This window comes from Elephantulus edwardii, unplaced genomic scaffold (genome assembly GCF_000299155.1).
Source record: "Elephantulus edwardii isolate Elephantulus edwardi_28Jun2011 unplaced genomic scaffold, EleEdw1.0 scaffold00022, whole genome shotgun sequence".
NCBI classification, from domain to species: domain Eukaryota; kingdom Metazoa; phylum Chordata; class Mammalia; order Macroscelidea; family Macroscelididae; genus Elephantulus; species Elephantulus edwardii.
Window position 1 is genome coordinate 18,626,467 of NW_006399772.1, and position 20,000 is coordinate 18,646,466.

General features: G+C 35.7%; 1 protein-coding gene across 5 annotated transcripts in view; it reads left to right on the forward strand.

The window, feature by feature from the left end:
* FOXP2 (forkhead box P2) overlaps positions 1 to 20,000 on the forward strand; it is a 347,008-nt gene that overhangs the window by 273,985 nt on the left and 53,023 nt on the right. For 3 of the 5 annotated variants that reach the window (XM_006882653.1, XM_006882654.1, XM_006882655.1), the window contains 2 exons: positions 12,849 to 13,062; positions 15,513 to 15,617. In XM_006882653.1, coding sequence (XP_006882715.1) covers positions 12,849 to 13,062; positions 15,513 to 15,617 — 319 coding nt within the window. Of the gene's footprint in view, positions 1 to 8,004; positions 8,012 to 12,848; positions 13,063 to 15,512; positions 15,618 to 20,000 lie in introns of all 5 variants that reach the window. The other 2 variants (XM_006882656.1, XM_006882657.1) reach the window with 1 other exon arrangement.

Here is a 20,000-nt window from a genome sequence, read left to right on the forward strand (position 1 = left end):
CATATATACTTATATATATATAGAGAGAGAAAGAGTCTTTGAGTCTTTGATTCCAATTTGCTTTGGGGGGTTTTTGTCATATGTATGTTTAAGGGAATTTTTTAATGTAAAATTTGTACTGTGAAAAATAATCATATATGGATTATTGAATATCAATTTTATTTCACAAAATCAGTTAAGTGAGATATTTCTGCCAGAATTGCTGGTGGCCTAGAGGCAGAAGCTGTGCTGCATCCTGAAGGCATGCAGTTGAAGGCCACTAGCTGCTCTGCAGGGGAAGAATGGCCAGTCTCCTCCCATTAAATTAACTGCCTCTAAAAGACCCCTGGAGGGTCAGCTGTGGATCATTTCTGAATCACAGTACACAACAATAACATTTAACAAAGTCAATGAGTGAGATATTTCCACCAAAATTCACTTTTTGTATCAGTAACCCCAGGAAATTAATATTATTATCAATTTCATGACATATTCACAGCAATGTTGTTTTGCATCCTAAATGCATACAGATTAATGTTTGAAAATTGTTGGAGATAAAAAGTGAAATAATATTAAAATAACATTTAGGTAACTTTACCTGAGAAGTGAAATTATTAACCTCTGTGAGCTACACAAATGTTTAAAAACCAGCAGAACTCACTGTCGTTGACTTGGAACCAGCCCGTAGCTGACCCTTCCTACTAGGTTTTCAGGGTATAAATCACACAGGAGGAGATTGCCTCTCTGAGATTGCCTGTCTTCTCTCATGGAACAACTGGTGGATTCAAACTGTCCAACAGGCACTACTTCGCTTTAGCAGCACAACTCTGTACAGACTAGGTCACTAAAGATTCCCTTATACAGTAGCACAGTGCTTGGCAGTTAGCTATTCCTCCACACATTTTGAATGCTGAAATAAACAATTACTATTCAGTTTCTTAATCTGTGGCATTACATGCCATTTTATTAGGCATTTGTTTTTTAGTCAGGCAACTCTTACACACAAAACCTTGGATGCTCATTTGTCATACTGTTCTTGTTTATTTATACTGTAAAGTTGTTGTTGTTGTGGTATTCCATAAAGTCAGAACCAATGTTAGGTGACCCTCCAGTGGGTTTTCAGAGGCAGTTAATTGCACAGGAGAAGATTAACTATCCTTCTCCCGAGGAGCAGCTGGTGGCCTTAAAACAGATGCTAGTCATGGATAAAAAAGCCCAAGTCAACATCCAAATACTGGAATTTTAAAGATCCTTAACTGTAGAACTTACAGAAAATAAGTATTATATATAGCTTCAAAAGAACTTATGAAGGTAAATTATAATCTTCACCAAAGATTTTAAATTCACCTTTGTCCTCTGCTCACCTCATCTGACTCCCTGATGGTATTTGCCAGCACATTCAGTGCTCCCGTCAGCTCAGTAACTCATTCGTGTAACAGTCATTAAGCTTTTGCTCGCTGAAGGCCATGGGGAGATGACAGTGAATCACGTAAAAATTTCTGCCATCATAAAACTTCTGTCTTTCTGCATATTTGGTCTTTCTATAATAATAGTTTTTGTCCTTATGAGACTAAGTTTGTTCACTCAGCATAATAGTCTCTAGCCTCTCCCATGTGCTTTAATATTTTTTTAATGTTGCTCCTAAGTGTTGCATAGTATTCCATCATGTGGAATTTTCTCAATCTATCGTTTGTTGATGGACATTTGAGAGGTTTGAGTTTTCTTGCTATTGTGAAAAATGCACCCACAATAAAACAAAGACCAGAAAAAAGAACTTCTCTCTTAATGTAGAAGGCAGATGATAAGAAAAATTACTTTGACCAGGGATTTAATAGATAGAAAAGAACTTAAAATTCATGTGGAAGGAAACCTGGCTTACCAGATTCATCAAGACTTGGGGAATCCCTTGGGGACCCCTGAAGGTCCAGCTATGAGTTGGTTCCAACTTGACAGCAATGGGTTCCCGGTTTACACTCACATACATAATTCTTAGTAAGAGTGCTATGCTTGATCCAAACCTTTTTTCTTATTAATTAGGATAAACTGTTGTTTAGTTTAGTAGGAAATTCATGGAATAATTTCAGCTCAAGTTTTAAAAATTAATTCCAGGCATTAGATTCAGGGGGTTTCCAAGATTGTAAATCACACAGGAGGAGTTTGCCTATCATTCTCTTGAGGAATCACACATGAGTTCCACCCACCAAAGAGGCAGAGGTTTTGGGCTGGCAGAGCAACTCTGTATGGACCAGGCCACCAGAGTTCTCCTAAACTGACAATAATTCACCTAAAGTCCTTTGAGAACCTTAACTGGCAGAGTCGACATTGATGACACAATGTGAGTAGAAAGAGAATGGTGACACAATGTGAGGAACACAACATTGGTTATTTACTTATATAAGAACTCTGGAGTTTTGTACATTGGGTTGTATATGTTACCACCAAAAATAAACAAAAAGCAGAGAATGAATGCTAAAGAGAAGAAATGATAGTGACGGGGACGCAATGCATTTTTAGACAGATTGTTAAGAGAAGACATCCTGAGAAGAGAAGTAGGAAATAATAAATAGACAAGGTGAGGGACCACTGCTTCTTACCAGCTCTGGATAAGAGCCACACTAGACTTGAATGCACACAGTAGGGCACTTAGCCTTTATGTGCCTCGGTATCCTTATGTCTGAAATATGGATGATAACGTTAATAATAATACCTATCTCATGGTGGTGGTGGGATTTCAAGAATTAATGTCTGTGAAGCAATTAGAAAAATGCCTGGCATGTCTTAAAAATACTTGTTACAATATAAGAATGTAAGTACTATATAAATATGTAATAAAACAGTACAAGGATTGCTAGGGAAATTAGTTGGGGAAGACAGGAAGCTCTATAAACAGAGGCTTAGATTTGAACATGTAAAGTTTCAGAAACCCATTCAAGGTTGTGTGGTGATGTCTAATAGGCCATCTTCTACTTCACGGGTTGCTTCTCAATGAAAGACCAATTGCAGCTGCTAATTTAATGATCAGTGCTTTGAATCCACCAGATAGTTCACGGGAGAAGGATGAGGCAATCTGGTTCTATAACATTCCCAGCCTTGGAAATGCTATGGGACAGTTCTCTGTCCACTGTCATTAGGAGTTACAACTGAAGCAACAGCAGTGGGTTTGTTTGCTTTTAAGCCTGGATTCCCCTGGAGCTTTAGTGGCCCTGTGAATAAGCATTAAGTGGTTCAAGTTGCTAACAGAAATGTAGTAGCTTGAACTTACCCAGTAGCTCCAGGAAGAAGACCTGGTCATCTGCTTCTGTAAAGATTGAAGCTTAGACAACTCTTTCGGAGGCCTTTCTACTCTACTCTATGACATGGAATCACTATGAGTCAAAATGCAGTCAGGAGCACCCACCTTCAGGAAGCCTGTGTCTGTATTTAAACCTGATATGATGCACTATTTAAAGTCTTTTTTGTTTTATTTTGTATATTATTTTTTCCGAATGTGTTTGGAGAGTACTAAGTCGTGATCAGACAGCTAACCAATAGCAATTCTAATTCACCAGCTTCTTTACAGCCAAAAGATGGGCAATCTCCTCTCTTAAAGATTTACAGCCTCAGAAACACAATGAAGGGTCGCTGTGAGTCAACACTGACTCGGTTTCAGTAAGCTGTGAGTTAAATGAAAAGTTTAAGGGGGGACGGTTGGGGTTTTTTTTTTTTCATTTCCCCTCATCTTAGAGTTTTCTTCTATTATAATACGAATCATAAAAGAGATCAGTAGTAAATTAATGGAAATCCAAAATATCTGTAAATTTTCATTAAAATTAATAATAATAAAAGAAAAACTTAAAAAATAGAGATCTGGTGACCCTTTGGCTAAAGCACTTGGTCTATAGTTTGAACCCACAAGCCAATTGGAGTCCGAGGTGAGGGAAGAAGGTGAGACCATCAGCTTCATAGAAGGCCAGCCTTGGAGCTCTGTGGGTGTTCTGTTCTGTCCTATAGGATCTCAGTGAGTTGGAATCAAATAGATGGTAGCTGGTGGTAAACAAGATCATGGATCTTTCAAGTTAGAGACCGCAGACTCCTTAGATCATGAGCTTTCAGGAGAGTATTCTTCCATAGTGCACAGCCAGCTAGGAAACACTGAACTGGTGAAGTTACTGTCTCAAAAAGAACCAAAATTAATTTTTGCAAACCTCTAACATTTAAACTTGTAAATGTTTGGAAATTAAAACAAAATGTATTGGCTGGTTGTTTCATATTCATGTATAGTCTTTGTAACCACAGTGAAAGAAAGGTGAATAATTTTCAGATGTAAAATGCTGTCCCTAGAACAGAGTGATCTTTTGCTTTCAAAAACTTCTCTGAAGAATTGTCTGCACAATGGAATTGCCAGGGGAGCGTCAAAAAACTACTGAGTCTTGTCTCCTGCCCCAAGTAATTGTGTTTTAGTTGGTGTGGCATATTGCCTGACTTTTGAGAGTTTTAAAATATCCCCAGGTGATTTGCATACTTTTGGGAGACACCCTTGCTAAGAGAAATAGTCTTTTAACAGCACTGATTCTCTGCCTTCTTCTCTATAATATTTAAAAGTTGTTGCCTCATTGTATTTAAGTATCATTTATATAATTTTGTGCCTTAGTGAACAAGTTATTTATTGATTAAAAAGCCTTTATTGGGGGCCTGCTCAGTACCTCAGAAGCTCTGTGGCTTTGCCAGTAAGGAGTTGTACTGCTCACTCCAAAGGTGGGGAGCCTCTCTGACAATTCAGATCCACCGGTCACTGTGCCAGAGAAATGTGACCAGTCCTCTTGTATGATTTACAGCCTCCCAAAACCCATAAGGCCAGTTAGAAGTCTGTTCAAGCTTGATGACAAAGAGGGGAGGTGTTCAATGCCTAACCATTTGTCAGCCTATCATTGTGGTCTCATAGTGATCTCGCTAATTTCAATTGAAGGGAATTGGATAATTGGAATTTACTTATAAAATCTAAGTGGAAGTTTGATTAACTCAATTATTAATAAAACTCAAAAACTGAATTATTAATAACACCCTTGACTAGTACAGTGTTTAAAAACATCTGGGAGTCTTTAGTGTAGATATAAAATATCATTAGTTACTCAATCTTTATTAGAACCACCTCGGACGTTTTAAATTTCTCAAACATTGGTCTTAAGCTACAGCAGTGCTCATAAATGGTATGCCTTCTAAGAGCTGTGGAGATGTTGGGTGGTACAAATATCTAATACTCTCAACTTCTACCTGAAAGAAGAGAGGTTCAAGTCTACCCAAAAGTTCCTTAAAAATACCCGCAATTGGAAACCATGTGGAACGCTATCAATCACATTGGGAATCACCAGGAGTCAAAATCATCTCAGCTGCACCCATGTCTGGTTTTGTTGTTGTTGTTATTAAGTGCTTTAAATGTAGATACCAAGAACTTTTTGGATGAGCTATGTGGTGATGGTAGTATTATGTGTTGTCAAGTGACTTGTGGCTCACTAGTGACTTGATGTACAACAACTCCAAACTCTGCTCTATCTTGCATCAATTTCACTGTCTCTGACACACCTACTCCCTTTACCCCAGTCACTGAGTCAGTCCATCTCAACCAGGTCTTCTTTTCTTGTGCTGTCCCTCCACCCTTCCAAACATAATGTCCTTCTCCAAAGTCTGGTCCCTCCTGGCAAATACCCAAAGTATGTCAGATGAAGCTGCAAAATCCTTTCCTTCAAAGAGCAGCTTGGTTTCACCCACTCCAGGACAGACTTGTTTTGTTCTCTTAGCAATCCATTCTAATATATCAGTATATTCAATACTCTTCTCCAGCACAACTCAAAGACATCAATTCTTCTATCATCCTTAGTAATTATCTAGCTCTCTGATGCATAGGAAGTAATTGAGAAGAATATGGCCTGCATCAAACACACCTTAACTTTAGACTGACATCATTGCTTTTCATTACTCCGGAGAGGTCTTTGACAGCAGATTTTCCCAATACAATTTGTCCTTTTATTTCCTGGCTGTTCATACCAAAAGTGTGGATCATGGAGCCAAGCAAGCTGACGCTTTCAACAACTCAGTCTCTTCTCTCCCTATCATGATGCTGCCACTTGGCCCAGTGGTGAAAATCTTTGTTTTCTTGATGTTGAGCTTCAATACATATTGAAGGCTGCAGTCCTTGACCTTCTGTAGCAAATCCCACAGGTCTTCGTCAGTTTAAGCAAGCAAGGTTGTGTTATCTGTTTTGCACAGGTAGTTAATGAGTTTTCCTCCAATCCTGATGCCACATTCTTCTTCATAGAGCTCAGCCTCCCAGATGATTTGTTCTACATATAGATTGAAAATGTATGGAGATAAAATGCATACCCGGCATATACCTTTCCTGATTTTGAAGCATGCAGTGTTACCTTGCTCTTGTTCTAACAACTGCCTCCTAGCCCAAGTATAGATTTGACATAAGCACAACAAGGTGTTCTGGAATTCCAATTCTTCTCAAGGTTAGTCACAGTTGTGGTGGTCCATACAGTCAAATACCTTTGCATAGTCAGTAAAACACAGATAGACAGATCTCTGGTGCTCTCTGCTTTCAGCCAAAACCCATTTAACATTGACTATAATGTCCTCAGTGCCACAGCCTCTTCTAAATCCAGCATGCACAACTGTCTGTTCTCTGTTGATGTACTTACTATTCCAGTTGTTTCTGGATAATCTTGCTTGCATGTGGTATTACTGATATTGTTCAATAGTTTCCACACTCTGTTGGGTCACTTTTTTTTTTTTCAGTAGAAATAAGTACGGATCTCTTCCAATCACTTGGCTTAGGTAGTCGTCCTCCAGATTTCTTGGCACAACCTGGTGAGCACATCCAGGGCAGCATCTGTTTGTTGAAATAAGTCATTTGGTATGCCATCAATTTCTGGGGTCTTGATTTTTTGCTAATTACTTCAGAGCAGCTTGAACTCCCTCTTTTATCACTGCCTCTTTATCAGATGCTGTTTCATGAAATTCCTCTGTGTCAGCCAATCCTTTTTGGTAGAGTGATTCTGTGTACTCCTTCCATCTTCTTTAGATACTTCTTGGATTATTCAACATTATGCCCATGGCATACTTAAGTATTGCAACTCAAGGTTTGAATTTGTTCTTCAGTTCCTTCAGCTTAAGAAATGCTGAGTGAGTTCATCCCTTTTAATTAATTACATTAACAAGTATTTATTGAGTATTTAACGGATCCTGTTCTAGACACTGGGATGTTGTTGTTGGATGCTGTCAAGTTGGCCCCAATTCTTAGCTATCATATATAGAACAGAATGAAATTATGTTTCTTCTTTGCTAGTTCTGCACCATCTTCACTAGCAAAATGAAAATATTTATTTGGGGAAAGCTTAAATTCTAGAGAAGGGGGGCTGACTGGCGATAACTGGTCAAAAATAATTACATAGTTTTATAAACTGTTAAAGGCACTACAGAAAAATAAAGTGAAGAGGTAGGAAATAATGGAGAACAAGGACATTAGTAGATGTGTCAGAAAAGGCTGCTCAGAAGAGAAAGTCTTTGAACTTGGGAGGGAGGAACAAGGTACCTCTGTAAAGATCTACCACAGGTGAAGCCTAAACTCTGGGAAGAGCTAGAACAAAGACTGGAAAGAGGAAATAATTAAGAAGTAGCAGGATGAAATATGGAGAAATATAATAAGACATACGAAGAGAGAGGCAGAGGGGGGGGAGAGATAAAAGATCAGAGGGGCAGACTGAATCAGACAATAAATGCAGCATTTCATAGGTGCCAGTAAGGTGATTTTCTTTTTTGTTTTATGTTTTCATTTGCCCTCAAATGTTCTGAAAAGGCATTGGAAGCTTTAACAAGAAGTGAGATTACCTAATTTACATTAGGTAAATTAAACCATAGATTTTGGCTATAACATGAAGAATAAATTATATGAAAGCAAGGTAGTGAAAGTCAAAAGACAGACTTCTATAGCCATCATCCAGGAAACAAGTAACAGTGGAGCAGGGGCAACTAGTGAGATGGAGAAAGGTCTGATGTAAAAGATATGTTGATTGATTTACAAAAAGAATTTGTTGATGCAATTTTGTTGTTAGAATATCTAGTTATACAGATGGATAACCCAAAAGCTAAGTAAGAAAATTTCCAGATTTTTAGGTTGAAGCTAGAATGAAAGCAACAATTTAAAATCCTTAAGTGAAAATTGGTCTCGAAGCACTTTAATTGATGGCATTCATATACAGCAGTCTTCAGTTTGGATTGTATCCCAGCGTAAATAAATATTATCAAAACTAGGTCAGTAAGCAACATCATGACAAAGAAAGATTGAAATTGTAAAAACAAAACAAAAAAACCAAAAAACAACCCTCCATTTTGCCTGGACTTAGTATCCCTGGAAGCAGCCATGAAGAAATCTATTGGTGTATTGTATAGGGAAATTTTGCTGTAAAACATCTCTTCAAAGTGTTGAGCAGTAGAGATGTCACTATGGGACCCAAGTTGTGCTGTTTTCCAGGGCTTTGAACCAGTTCATTCTAGTTTTACCATCTGCTGAGAATTTGCATTTCCACCCTAAATCACAACAAACTATTAAACAAAAATCACTGTCACAAAGTTTTTTCCAACTCATAGGGACACCCACAAGGCAGAGTCTTGGGGGAAGTCCAACCAGAATGCTCCTTTGAAGCAAGCCTGGTGAGACTTCATCTCACATGCATTGCGTATGTTATCAGATGTGCCAGGGTCAATGAAAGGAATCTTCTTCAGTGAAGAGCATTGATGTGCACAGTGGCTGTAGCTACAAGCAAAGCATCAATTAAGATGGCGAAGGACCAGGTGGTGTTTGATCCTGGGTTTGGGTGGGGCGGGGGGGTTGTGGGGGTTATTTTTTTTTTCTCCTATTTTACAGGATCGCCAGGAATAACAACCAACGAGCCCCTAACAACAGGACAGGGTAAAGCTGCCCCATAGTACTTCCAAGGCTGTATGTATCAACAGGAGCAGACTCCCTCATTTTTTTCTCCTGAGGAACATCTAGTGGATTTAAACCACCACCATCTTGGTTGGCAGCTGAATACTATTTTAACCATAGTGTCTTCAGAATGTCTTCATTTCTACCCAGATATATTGACTCAGAGGGCAACTTTCAAAGACTGGCCCATACTGAGTTCGTTGCTAATGCAAACGTAGGAAGACTCTAGTGGTTCACATCTGCCAATGTCTCTTCTCCTGTGAGATTTACAGCCTCTGAAAATCTCCTAGAATGCTAGCTACAAATCAGTTCCAACTCACCAGCAGTCATTTTTCCTTGAGAGAGACTGAATCAGAACCTACACTTTAACAAGTCTCCCAGGTGATTTTTACAGATCCCAAACCAATTCATATGTATACATACATATGGTGGCTTAGTGGAAGGAGCTGGGTTGCCAACCCAGAGGTAAGCAGTACGAATCCACCAACTGCTCTGTAGGAGAAAGATAAGCAGTCTCTTCCTAGGTGAGTTATAGCTTCTGTAAGCCCACTAGAGGGTCAGTTGTGAGGTGATTCTGATTCCACACATAACAACAACAATATATATAATCTTGAGGAATCTTTTTAAAATGAAGACCCTGATTCAGTGTACATGGGGTAGAAATGCAAATTCTCATTACGATACTCAAAATGGACCAGTGATATTTTCAATCACCTTATGTGCACTTGAAAGCTAAATAGAGTATAAGGAAGAGCTCAAAAGAAAGCATGCCTTTGAATTATGGTGTTGGCAAAGAGTGTTGACTATACCAAGCACTGCCAGAAACCGAACAAATCTACCTTGGAAGACCAGCTAAAATGTTAAAGAGCATTTGTCTTAAGTGCTTTGGAGGTTACCAGAAGAACATTATAGTTCTGAACTAGAGAGTCAGAAAAGAAAATATCCTCCATGAGATGGACTGGCACATGACTGCAACAATGGGTTCAAAAATTACTGTCAGGACAACAGAACAGGACAAGGTACTGTTTCATTCTTTTCTACAAGGGGTCTCTATAAGTCAGAACTACACAAGTATAACAACAAAAGGGTAAAAATGGTTTCCTCTATAACAAGCCAATACTTTTAGAGAAAAAAAGCTTTAGTAACTTTAGAAATTTCAATTATCCTGCCTTTTATTTGGTCTCAGCTTGTGTTTTAAAATCTTGAGGAGCCAGAATTACCAAAATGAGAGCTTTGGGGACAGCTCTCTCAATGGAACTGTAAGAGACATAGCAATTTAAGATTTCCGCTGTGATGGGTCATCTGGATTGGGTTTTGGCTTTTATGTTTGGAGCAATGTGAATTCTTCTGTTGCTCTGGGTTTTATCACTACAACGACAGCAGTGATTTTCCTGCCTGGAAGGAAAGGGTGCTTGGGCTCACTCCTTGCATATATATATATATATATAGTTTTCTTGCCTTCACACCCTCTGCTACTTCCAATATATAACCTACCTTCCATTGCCTCTTGATTGAACAGTGCCACTACATGTGGATGTGTTTTTGGCCCTGAGAGCTTATTTGAATCAAACCAACTCATAGACATAAAGTTGGAACCAACGCATAGCTAACCTTTCACAGGTTTTCAGAGGCAGTAAATCGCTCGAGGGAGATTCCTGTGTTCTCTATAGAGCAGCTTGTGGTTTCAAACTACCTGCCATTGCATTGGCAGTGAAACTCCTTACTCAGCCACCAGAGGTTCCTTCTTATTTAATAGTATCATCTTTATACTACATACTTTAGATGAGGATAATAATAAAGAGGGCAGATTTTACATCCACAGCGTTTTGAGTTTGAATTCTCTTGATCATTTATTCAGTAAGTGACTTGGGACAGTGTATATAATTTTTCTGAAATCATTACCTTCATCCGTAAAATATATAATTATTCCTAACCCCAGATGAGATTAACTCAGATTATAATTGTAAAAAAAACCCCAAAACCTAGTAAAGAATTCAAAATGTGGGACCTGCTTAATAGATTATAGCAGTTATGATTTTAAGAACATTTTACTCAACATGTCTTTATTCAACAATTTTCATATTTCTTAATAAAGAATTTTAAAAGTAAAGTCATTTGGCAAAATATCAACTCTGTTGGATTATAGTGAGGATTAATGGCACAAAAGATATATGAAGGCATAGTACCTTACACATATAATTATTATTTTTAAATTGTTTAAACAATAGCCTCTTAATACCTTATTTCAAATTATAGTTCAAAAACTAAAATAGTATGCCTAGTTAATTGATTTTCTGTCTCAAATATATCAAGTAAATTTTTAGAATTTGAATGAGAAATTAGTAGACAGTTCAGTCTATTATCACATGTAAAATGAAGAAGAATATTATCTCTCCTGTTGATCTATAGAGGTAAGAATGTTGAATGATTTGGGAACCCAAAAATATTTATGTATTCAGATAAAAACTAATAGAATTTTAAAATCTCTTTTTCTTAAATGAGAGGAAGGCCCTCTATGAGGTGGATTGATTCAGTGACTGGGATAATTGGGATGGGAGTGTCAGAGACAGTGTGATTGGCACAGGACAGAGCAGAGTTTAGGGCTGTTGTACATAGGGTCGCTATGAGTCACAGGCGACTCGACGGCACATAACAACAACAACAACAATGTCTCTTTCAGTTGTTTTTAATAAAAATTTAATTCTAGCAATATGTAAAAGCTACTTAATAGATTAATTTTAAAATAACTTTCTGGTTTATCATCTGTTAATCCTTATTATTCCAAATACTATTCCTATACTGGTGATCTTTAGTAAATAACTTGTTATTCAAAGGAAAAGCTATGATTCATATTTGAAATTAAGCATCTAATGAGATTGAATTTCTGAGTTTGAAAGTTTAGGAACGTAGTCTTATGAAACATATTGGTCTGTTGACTAGTACATTCTAGTTTGGAAGAGATGTCTAAGATCTTTCAAGTTTGCAAGAAGTCATCTGAAAAATTCCCTTTAAAAAAGGAAACAAAGATTCAAAATATATAAGTCTAAAAATATAGGACCAATTATTATTAGTTTACAGGTACCATGGAATCATCCACCCTGAGACCAGAAAAACTAGACAGTGCCCAGCCACCACTACTGAGAGCTCTAATGAGAACTATAGTAGAAGAACTCTCATAAAATAGTGTGAATGTGGAAATCGATCCCAAATTCTTCAACTGAACTGACTGTACTACTGAGCCAGGAAGATTTCCTGAGATTATTGTTATTTCTTCCAAGTTTGAAATGGAAAATAAGTCTTGAGGCCACTTTGTAGCCAAATATGACAAATAGGCTCAAAAAAGAATTAATATCACACATAAGATGGTTGTTTCTTTGAAAAATCATCCATATATGACCAAATGGTTAACAGCACTTATAACAAAGATGAGAATGTAAGGGATGAGAAACAAGATAAATGAAAACAGAACAACCAGAACAGAAATAATTAAAATGGTCATGAATTGTGAAAAATGTTTTCAGTAAACTGAGCAACTGATAATCTTAAGCAAAAATCCTCAAGACTTACCATCAACTCAGAAACAATTCATAGGTGACCCCACAGTGGGGTTTCAGAGGCTGTGTATCACATGGGAGGAGCTTGCCCGTCTTAATCCTGTGGAGCATGTGGTGGATTCGAGCAGTGGCATCAAATTTGGATTAGTAGTACCGTGCTACAGACTAACAATATAAAATACTGTTTGAAGGGAGAGAGAAAAATTATGATACTGATGGAAAAGAAGAGATTAAAAAAAAATGCTCTAGCGGCATCACTATTTTTGTTGGTATTTCATTCATTAATAGCATTTAACTCATTATGTAAACTTTGATGTTTTCTATTAGTGTGGCTTTCTTTCATTTTATAGCTGGCCTAAGTCCTGCTGAGATCCAACAGTTATGGAAAGAAGTGACTGGAGTTCACAGTATGGAAGATAATGGCATTAAACATGGAGGGTTAGACCTCACAACTAACAATTCCTCCTCGACTACCTCCTCCACCACTTCCAAAGCGTCACCACCAATAACTCATCATTCCATAGTAAATGGACAGTCTTCAGTTTTAAATGCACGGCGAGACAGGTAAAGCTCATAGGATTTATTCTCTGTTCATCTGTCGTTCAGTTTTACTTTCACCAGTGATAAAGCAAAAAATAAGGATATGCACTCAGAGAAAAATGTTTAAAGCAACAAATAAAGTTACCTTTATGTTATTTGCCTTAATTACTCCTTTTTTGCTGCAAAATAAAATTCAGATGCTAACAATTTGATGACCGTAATCGGGATTACCTGATGAAATTTCTCTTTTAAGTAAACTCATTTAGAATTATTAAGTAAATACTTTTTATGTGACTAAGATGATATGATTAATCTGACAACTATGAGAACATGTTACCATTTTTCAAATGAAGTGCTAGATTTTTAATTTCAAGTAATATTCATATTATCTCTTAATATATGTTCCAAATATGTACTTAGAAATTAAATATCCATGTATATGTGTTGTGTGTGTATATATGTACATATGTGTGTGTAAAAATATATAAACACAGTAATAATTAACTAGGTTAGAGAAGGTCTGGTTTGTCTTATTTGTTATTGTAGCAGGATGCGTGATGTGGTTTATATATTTAATAAAATAAACTGGTAGTACTTTTCAGAATAAATGTGATCCAGAATTCTTTTTTTAGCTTATTAGACATAGTTTTTCTAATACTTTTTCAATCTACATACTTAGTACTTCCCTCTTTTTTTAAATAAAATTTTTTCTTTTAATTGTCATTTTAACAAAAGTTTAAAGAAAAGTTAGATTTTCATCCATTTTTGTACACTTTACCCCCCTCCCTTCTTTCCCCTCTCCATAACTTTTCGACTCCATTACTAACAGTGAGTAAATTATGTTAGATAATGCTGTAACTTACAGTTTTATCTAAGTTATGTAGGCAATGTAAGCACTTCTTTTATAGAAGGTGAATCTTGTGGAATTTTGCCCTTTAAGTTGTCTTTCTCCAGGCACATATAGGCAAAATTTGCTCTCTTTTACTGTTCTTTCCAAACATAGAATTTTTTTACAAACTGAAGGTTCATGGCAATACTGTGGGCTCACTGCAGACTCAGTAATGCTCACAGTATTTCAACATTATTATCTTGGTATTGAATACTTAATAAACAGTATAGTTCATGTTGTTATGTGCCATTGAGTCAGACCAACAAATAGCTGACTCTCCCGTGGGTTTTCAGAGGTAATAAATCTCATAGAGATTCCCCATCTTTATCCCATGGAGCAACTGGTGGGTTCAAACCACTTGCCTTTGGGTTAGTAGCACAATTCTTTGCCCACTAGGCCACCAAAGCTCCCTTGGTAGATAATAGTATATAGTGTAAATGAAACTTTCATGTGGACTGGGAGACCAAAACAGCCATGTGATTCATTTGATGGCAAAAATCTTTTTATTGAGATGGGTTGGCACCAAACCTGCAATATCTCCAAGGTATGCCTGTACCTATGTAGCCAAATCCTTTAAAATAATTTATGTAAAATATCTAAGCTGACACATTGCTCAGCATGAAAAATATTTTTCGAAGAGAAGAAATATTAATTTAGAATTTGTTAACAGAGTACCTTTGATGGTATTTTGTGAAACTTCGAATATCCTGTGTAAGTATAGTGCATTGTTATATTCTGGCATATAATGTGACTTATGTACCTGTCAAACTGCAAATTGCCGTAAACAATTCTTTTTCAAAGAAGCATGTTCAATTACAGTATAGTTTAAAATAGAATCCTGTAATTTATGATTTTTTTTGGCCTTCATTGGTATATCATGAAATTTTTTTGTTAGCTTTCATTATAAGATGGAATGCTTCTGAATGCCTTCATGCATTGTTTTAGTTGAGATTAATTTGATGATTATATGTTACAAAAGTTGGTTGATTTCTGCAGGATCTCTCTGATTTAATACTCATTATCAGAAGTCTTTGATAATTGTATAAGGATCTAACTAGTGACTACTGTTCCTAAGTGGATTTTTAAATTTAACTTTCACTAGTACAAATACAGATGGCTCATGCATAAATATTAAAGAATTTTAAATGATCTTGAAGACCCATATCTTCTTTTTAAAGAACATTCAAAGTCCTACTCTTACTAGCCTGTTATCTTCACAATGTTAACTTTTCTTTCATTTGCACACATATGAATATATATATATATATATATAAATATTTTTATTTAGAGGTAAAATGTTACATTAAGGTCATATGGCAGGATTAGCATATGATATTATACAGTCCTCTTAGTTTTTCATCCTTTATTAACAGTCATCTTTGGCTCTGTTTCTCCTCTAATTGGAACATCATCTAGCCTTGGCAGTTGAACTATTCAATAGAACAATTAAATTTTTCTGACTGCTCTGAGCTGAATTGACCTGTTTTGACCTGTTTGTCACTGATCGTAACCTGACAGGCGCTAGCAGCCTGCAACGATTATGGCTTTTTTGAGCTGAATCTGACGTCGTGTTCTTTTGCTGCAGCTCGTCACATGAGGAGACGGGGGCCTCTCACACCCTCTACGGCCATGGAGTTTGCAAATGGCCGGGCTGTGAAAGCATTTGTGAAGATTTTGGACAGTTCTTAAAGTAGGTTTTGCCTTTTTTTTTTTAAAGGGGATTTAATAGTAGCGTTAGCTATGTTATTGTAAACAAGAAAAGAAGGATGAAGGCGGAGTGTAAAGGTCCATCCTAAGGCATACTGTAAATTTTCTGTGAGTTCTCAACACATGGATGAGTGGAGTTGGGCTGAGTGAGGTTGACTCTTCATCTTTAATCTTTTGTGAAAGTATTTTACCAATAATTTTGAATAAATGAAAACACTTAGACCTTCTAGTACTGTCATGAATATGTTTGCAGGACAAGATTCTGCTACTTTTCCAATGTTTCTAATAACAATTCAGGTAATATTATATAAGTAGTCAGAGTTCTACACACAAGCATGCATACCCAAAGCCCATGGGGTATTTATGTGCATACATGTGTATATATATCCCACACATGCATATTACATATGGACAACCTATATAGACATATAAACCATGAGTTCTGAGCATCCATTGTACCTGTAGTTGTGAACCAACCCTTTTAAGACTATTACACTAAAAATTCAATGTCCATGCAGTGTATAGTTCATAATAACAAATGGGCACTACTTTGCAATATTATTGAAAATATTGTGATGATGATTAAATGTTAAAGATATTGTAGTATATTTAGGAGATGATGATGTTAAAGATGTATTAATATATCTAGGAGAGTTTCTTTAATGATTTTTATTTCTAGAAAAGGGCACTATATCCTATATTCTAAGACAAACTTTTGACCAACTGATGTTAGATAGGTACCTGTTTCCACTTAACATATAAATTTGTCTGAATGAAACTCTTTAGTAATCTAGGAATTGCTTATATGTGCATGTGTGTGCTTGTGTGTGTATGTAAACAAGAGATAAATAAATTTTGAAAGTTTGTTTAGATGCGATTTTTTTAAACAATATTATTATTAACTATTAACTTGTTAAGTAATGATCACAATAAAGTATCAGTAAGAAATTTTATTTACACCTATAATAAGAAAGGAAAAGAATGAGAATAAATAGTAGCAAGCACTTCAATAAATCATTATCCTATTGAAATTGTTACTTGTTGCTTTCAGAATCAGAAAGAAATTGTTACTTGTTTCCTTCGGAATCATGTCAATTGCAATTAAATCATTGCATGGTTTATTTAGCTTAAAATGAAAACTTTGTGCATCTTCAATTTCCTCCAACAGTGGTATTTTCTTTTTATTATTATTTTCATCCTTAAGGGGTTCATTTTCAAATAAGAATATGCATCTTTGAGGAAGTATCTTTCCCAAACAATTCTGGGATACAAGAGATCTAAACAGAGAGCTAGAGATAGGTTTATGGAGATGAGTAACTTCACAGGCTGAGGTTCTTCTGTTGTCATGGTGCAGCTAACAGGGTGAATGAACTGTTTCATGCTTCATCAACAATTAAGTTAATTAGCTCATTTGAAATTGCACTGCTTTGTTGCCAGAATGTTGGCAGAAACATCAAAAAGATGTGTTTACAAATGGTAGACTACAGGGTATAGAGCAGAAGCACCTCAACAACAAGGCATGAGTACTTGGCATCGTAATAACTTTATAACTGCATTACAGTAAGACTTCCACAAGGCTTTTGTTGGGTTGTGTTTTTTTTTAACCCTTTCTGGCTTCTGATCAATTAAGATAAAAACTCCTTCTTATACCACTATAGTTCTTTGTGAGTAGCCTTAAATGAAATGCCTACCTCGATTGTACAGAAACAGTTGTGAGCTGTTGAACAAGAAATGGATTATACTGTTCTACGCAAACAGAATATTAATAATTTTAGGTAATTCCTAATGTTTTCTTAAGAAGAATACTAATGAAAAAAGACTGGATATAGGGCTACCCTCTTAATAGCAAATTTCTATTAGTTCTTACTGATAGGCTGTATTATTCCTTATTATTAAAATTATTTCAAGAACTTCTGCTACTACTTGTTATTTCGGGTAGTTTTAACGAGAGATCTACCTCAATCAATGCATATTTCATTCTTTCAGATTGTTTGTCTCTGGGAAAAATCCAAAACATATGTTTTAGAGGATATGCGCCTATTTTCTTCAATATGACTGTCATTATACTGTATACGAGGAGTTTTAAGTATTGTATAGTTTTATTACTAACAGATACCTAAGCATGATCCATAATCTTGCCCTCCAAGAGTCCTTTTTTTAAAATTCATACCAGTTTTTTCAAAACAAAAGAAATTATGATTAAAAAAAACCACTTCCTTTCAATTAAATATCAATGTTGATTCCAAAGGCTGACCATTTTTCCAACCCATTAACTTTATAGGGATGACAGAATTAATGACAGAAGATTTTAAGGCCTTTTTATCTTAGTCCACTTTTGTTATGGTGTGTTTGAGATTTCCTAACTCAAAGCTTTCTAATAAATTCTGTTAATAAAGCTAGTGCCAATATACTGTACTAAAATGAAATGCTAATTAGACATATTTTCCATAGTGGTGTTATCTTTTTCTTTAAAATATGTGTGAAATTTTTAGAGATTATATTTTATTAAGTGAGCTAACTTCTTATTAGAGAAACACAAGTATGTGTTAGTATCTATGTAGGAAGTAAAATGAGCAAGGCATCACATTTAAACACATTTTCTTTGAAAGAAAACTTTGGTTTTGGTTTATAATAATGGAAAGGATTGAGAGTTTCAGAAGAGTAAGGCAAGAAAACTAGGAAGTTAAAGATAAAAAGCTCTAAATAGTTTTAACTCTTAGTTTTCTCATTTATTATTTTTCCTATACTTGTATATCCAGCATTTATTACAAAGATTTTTTTATAAAGTATTACTATGGTCTTTTATTTCTCTAATATACTAGAAACTAATAAGAACGTCAGTACTAGATAACTTATCCATTCATTGATTTAAAACAAAAAGATATCATCCATTATTGTTATTTAGCCCACAGGCTAAAGGATGAAATAATAAAGGAGAGTAGAAAATTTTAGGTCCCAAATTCCTTTCTCATTTTGCATCCAAAAACAAACTCTTAGAATTTCTCATTTTTCACCCAAAACCAATTTAAAAGCATCCAAGGACAGATGTTTATGTATCTTATGTGTATGGGGGGATATTTTGATATAAATTAAAAAATTGAGACTAAATGAAAAATGTATGTTTATAAGACTAAGGAAGAAAGTAAAGAAAATGTAGATGAACAAAAAAGTTAAGGCTGAAAAAAGTGTTCAGGAAGTTGTGGGGCTTTTTTTTTTTAATATTAAAGTGAGTGTTGACAGAAGCTAACCATTTTTCTGACCACTAATTGAAGAGCTTGCTTGATCACCAAAAGCATTTAATACTGGTTCTTCGTCACTGTTTCTTAAATGTCAAAGCGTAATAACCTATAAGAAAACTTTAATGTAATCTGTCTGCAAAATTAATTATCATTTCATTGGACCTAAGTCAGCTAGAATATATACAGATTGACTTTTAGAGCTTAAAGCAGAGGTTTACAGTATGACATTCCAGTTAGCAGACAAGTGTTCTTGAACCTGCATGAGCCCATGCCAGCAAACGGGGAAATTCTGTCCTTGAAGAAAGGCAGAATGGCTGATGTCCACAAAAACATCACTCATTTAAGGATTAATTAGTGATGAATATAAATGAATAAAATGTATTAAAGGGACTAAAATGTTAAGTCTCAATACTGTATGAGGAGTAATCAGAAAGGCGGTAAAAACACAAGAGTTTAATGGCAATTTTTTGTCCTTTTTTTCTTGCAGCTGACTACTCTAAAAATTATGCTCTCACTTAGTGTGTATTGTCTATTTCTTTGTCTTTGACTAGGCAGCGTGGCTACAAAATTATGACCTCAAGAAGGCATTCTTTGAACTTGTCAGAATGTTGTTTCTTTTGGTGACAGTGCCCCCATCTCTCAAAACTAAGGCATCTCACATAATCAGCTAAATGAATAGTGACAGCTAACATTTTGTATTTAAACTCCTGTCAGTGTTTAAACATAAAAAGCTTGATGCAAAATAAATCAAACACCAGTGATATGCAAGTGAAACATTTTGTTAAAACAGTCCCTGACATACTTGGATTTCAGTCTGATCCCTTTTTAGCTTATAAAATGTTATAACTTTAAATGAATTTGAAAAATCCTGAGGTTAAAATTGAATTGCTAATCTGGAGTGGATAATTGAAGTTACCACATGCATTTATAACCTTAAAAGCTTCGTTAAAGAGAATTGTGCATTAAACAAATTGGAATCATCTTTTCCTACTTTTTTTGTCTTCCTGAGATGCTTAATTGTTTTTCTAAAGAATGTGACTCTGTATTTACAGGTTTCTTTCTGTTGCGTACTACCTACCTAGCGCACAGATTCAGTGCAGTTTTGAAAGAACGTCAGTCGACCACAT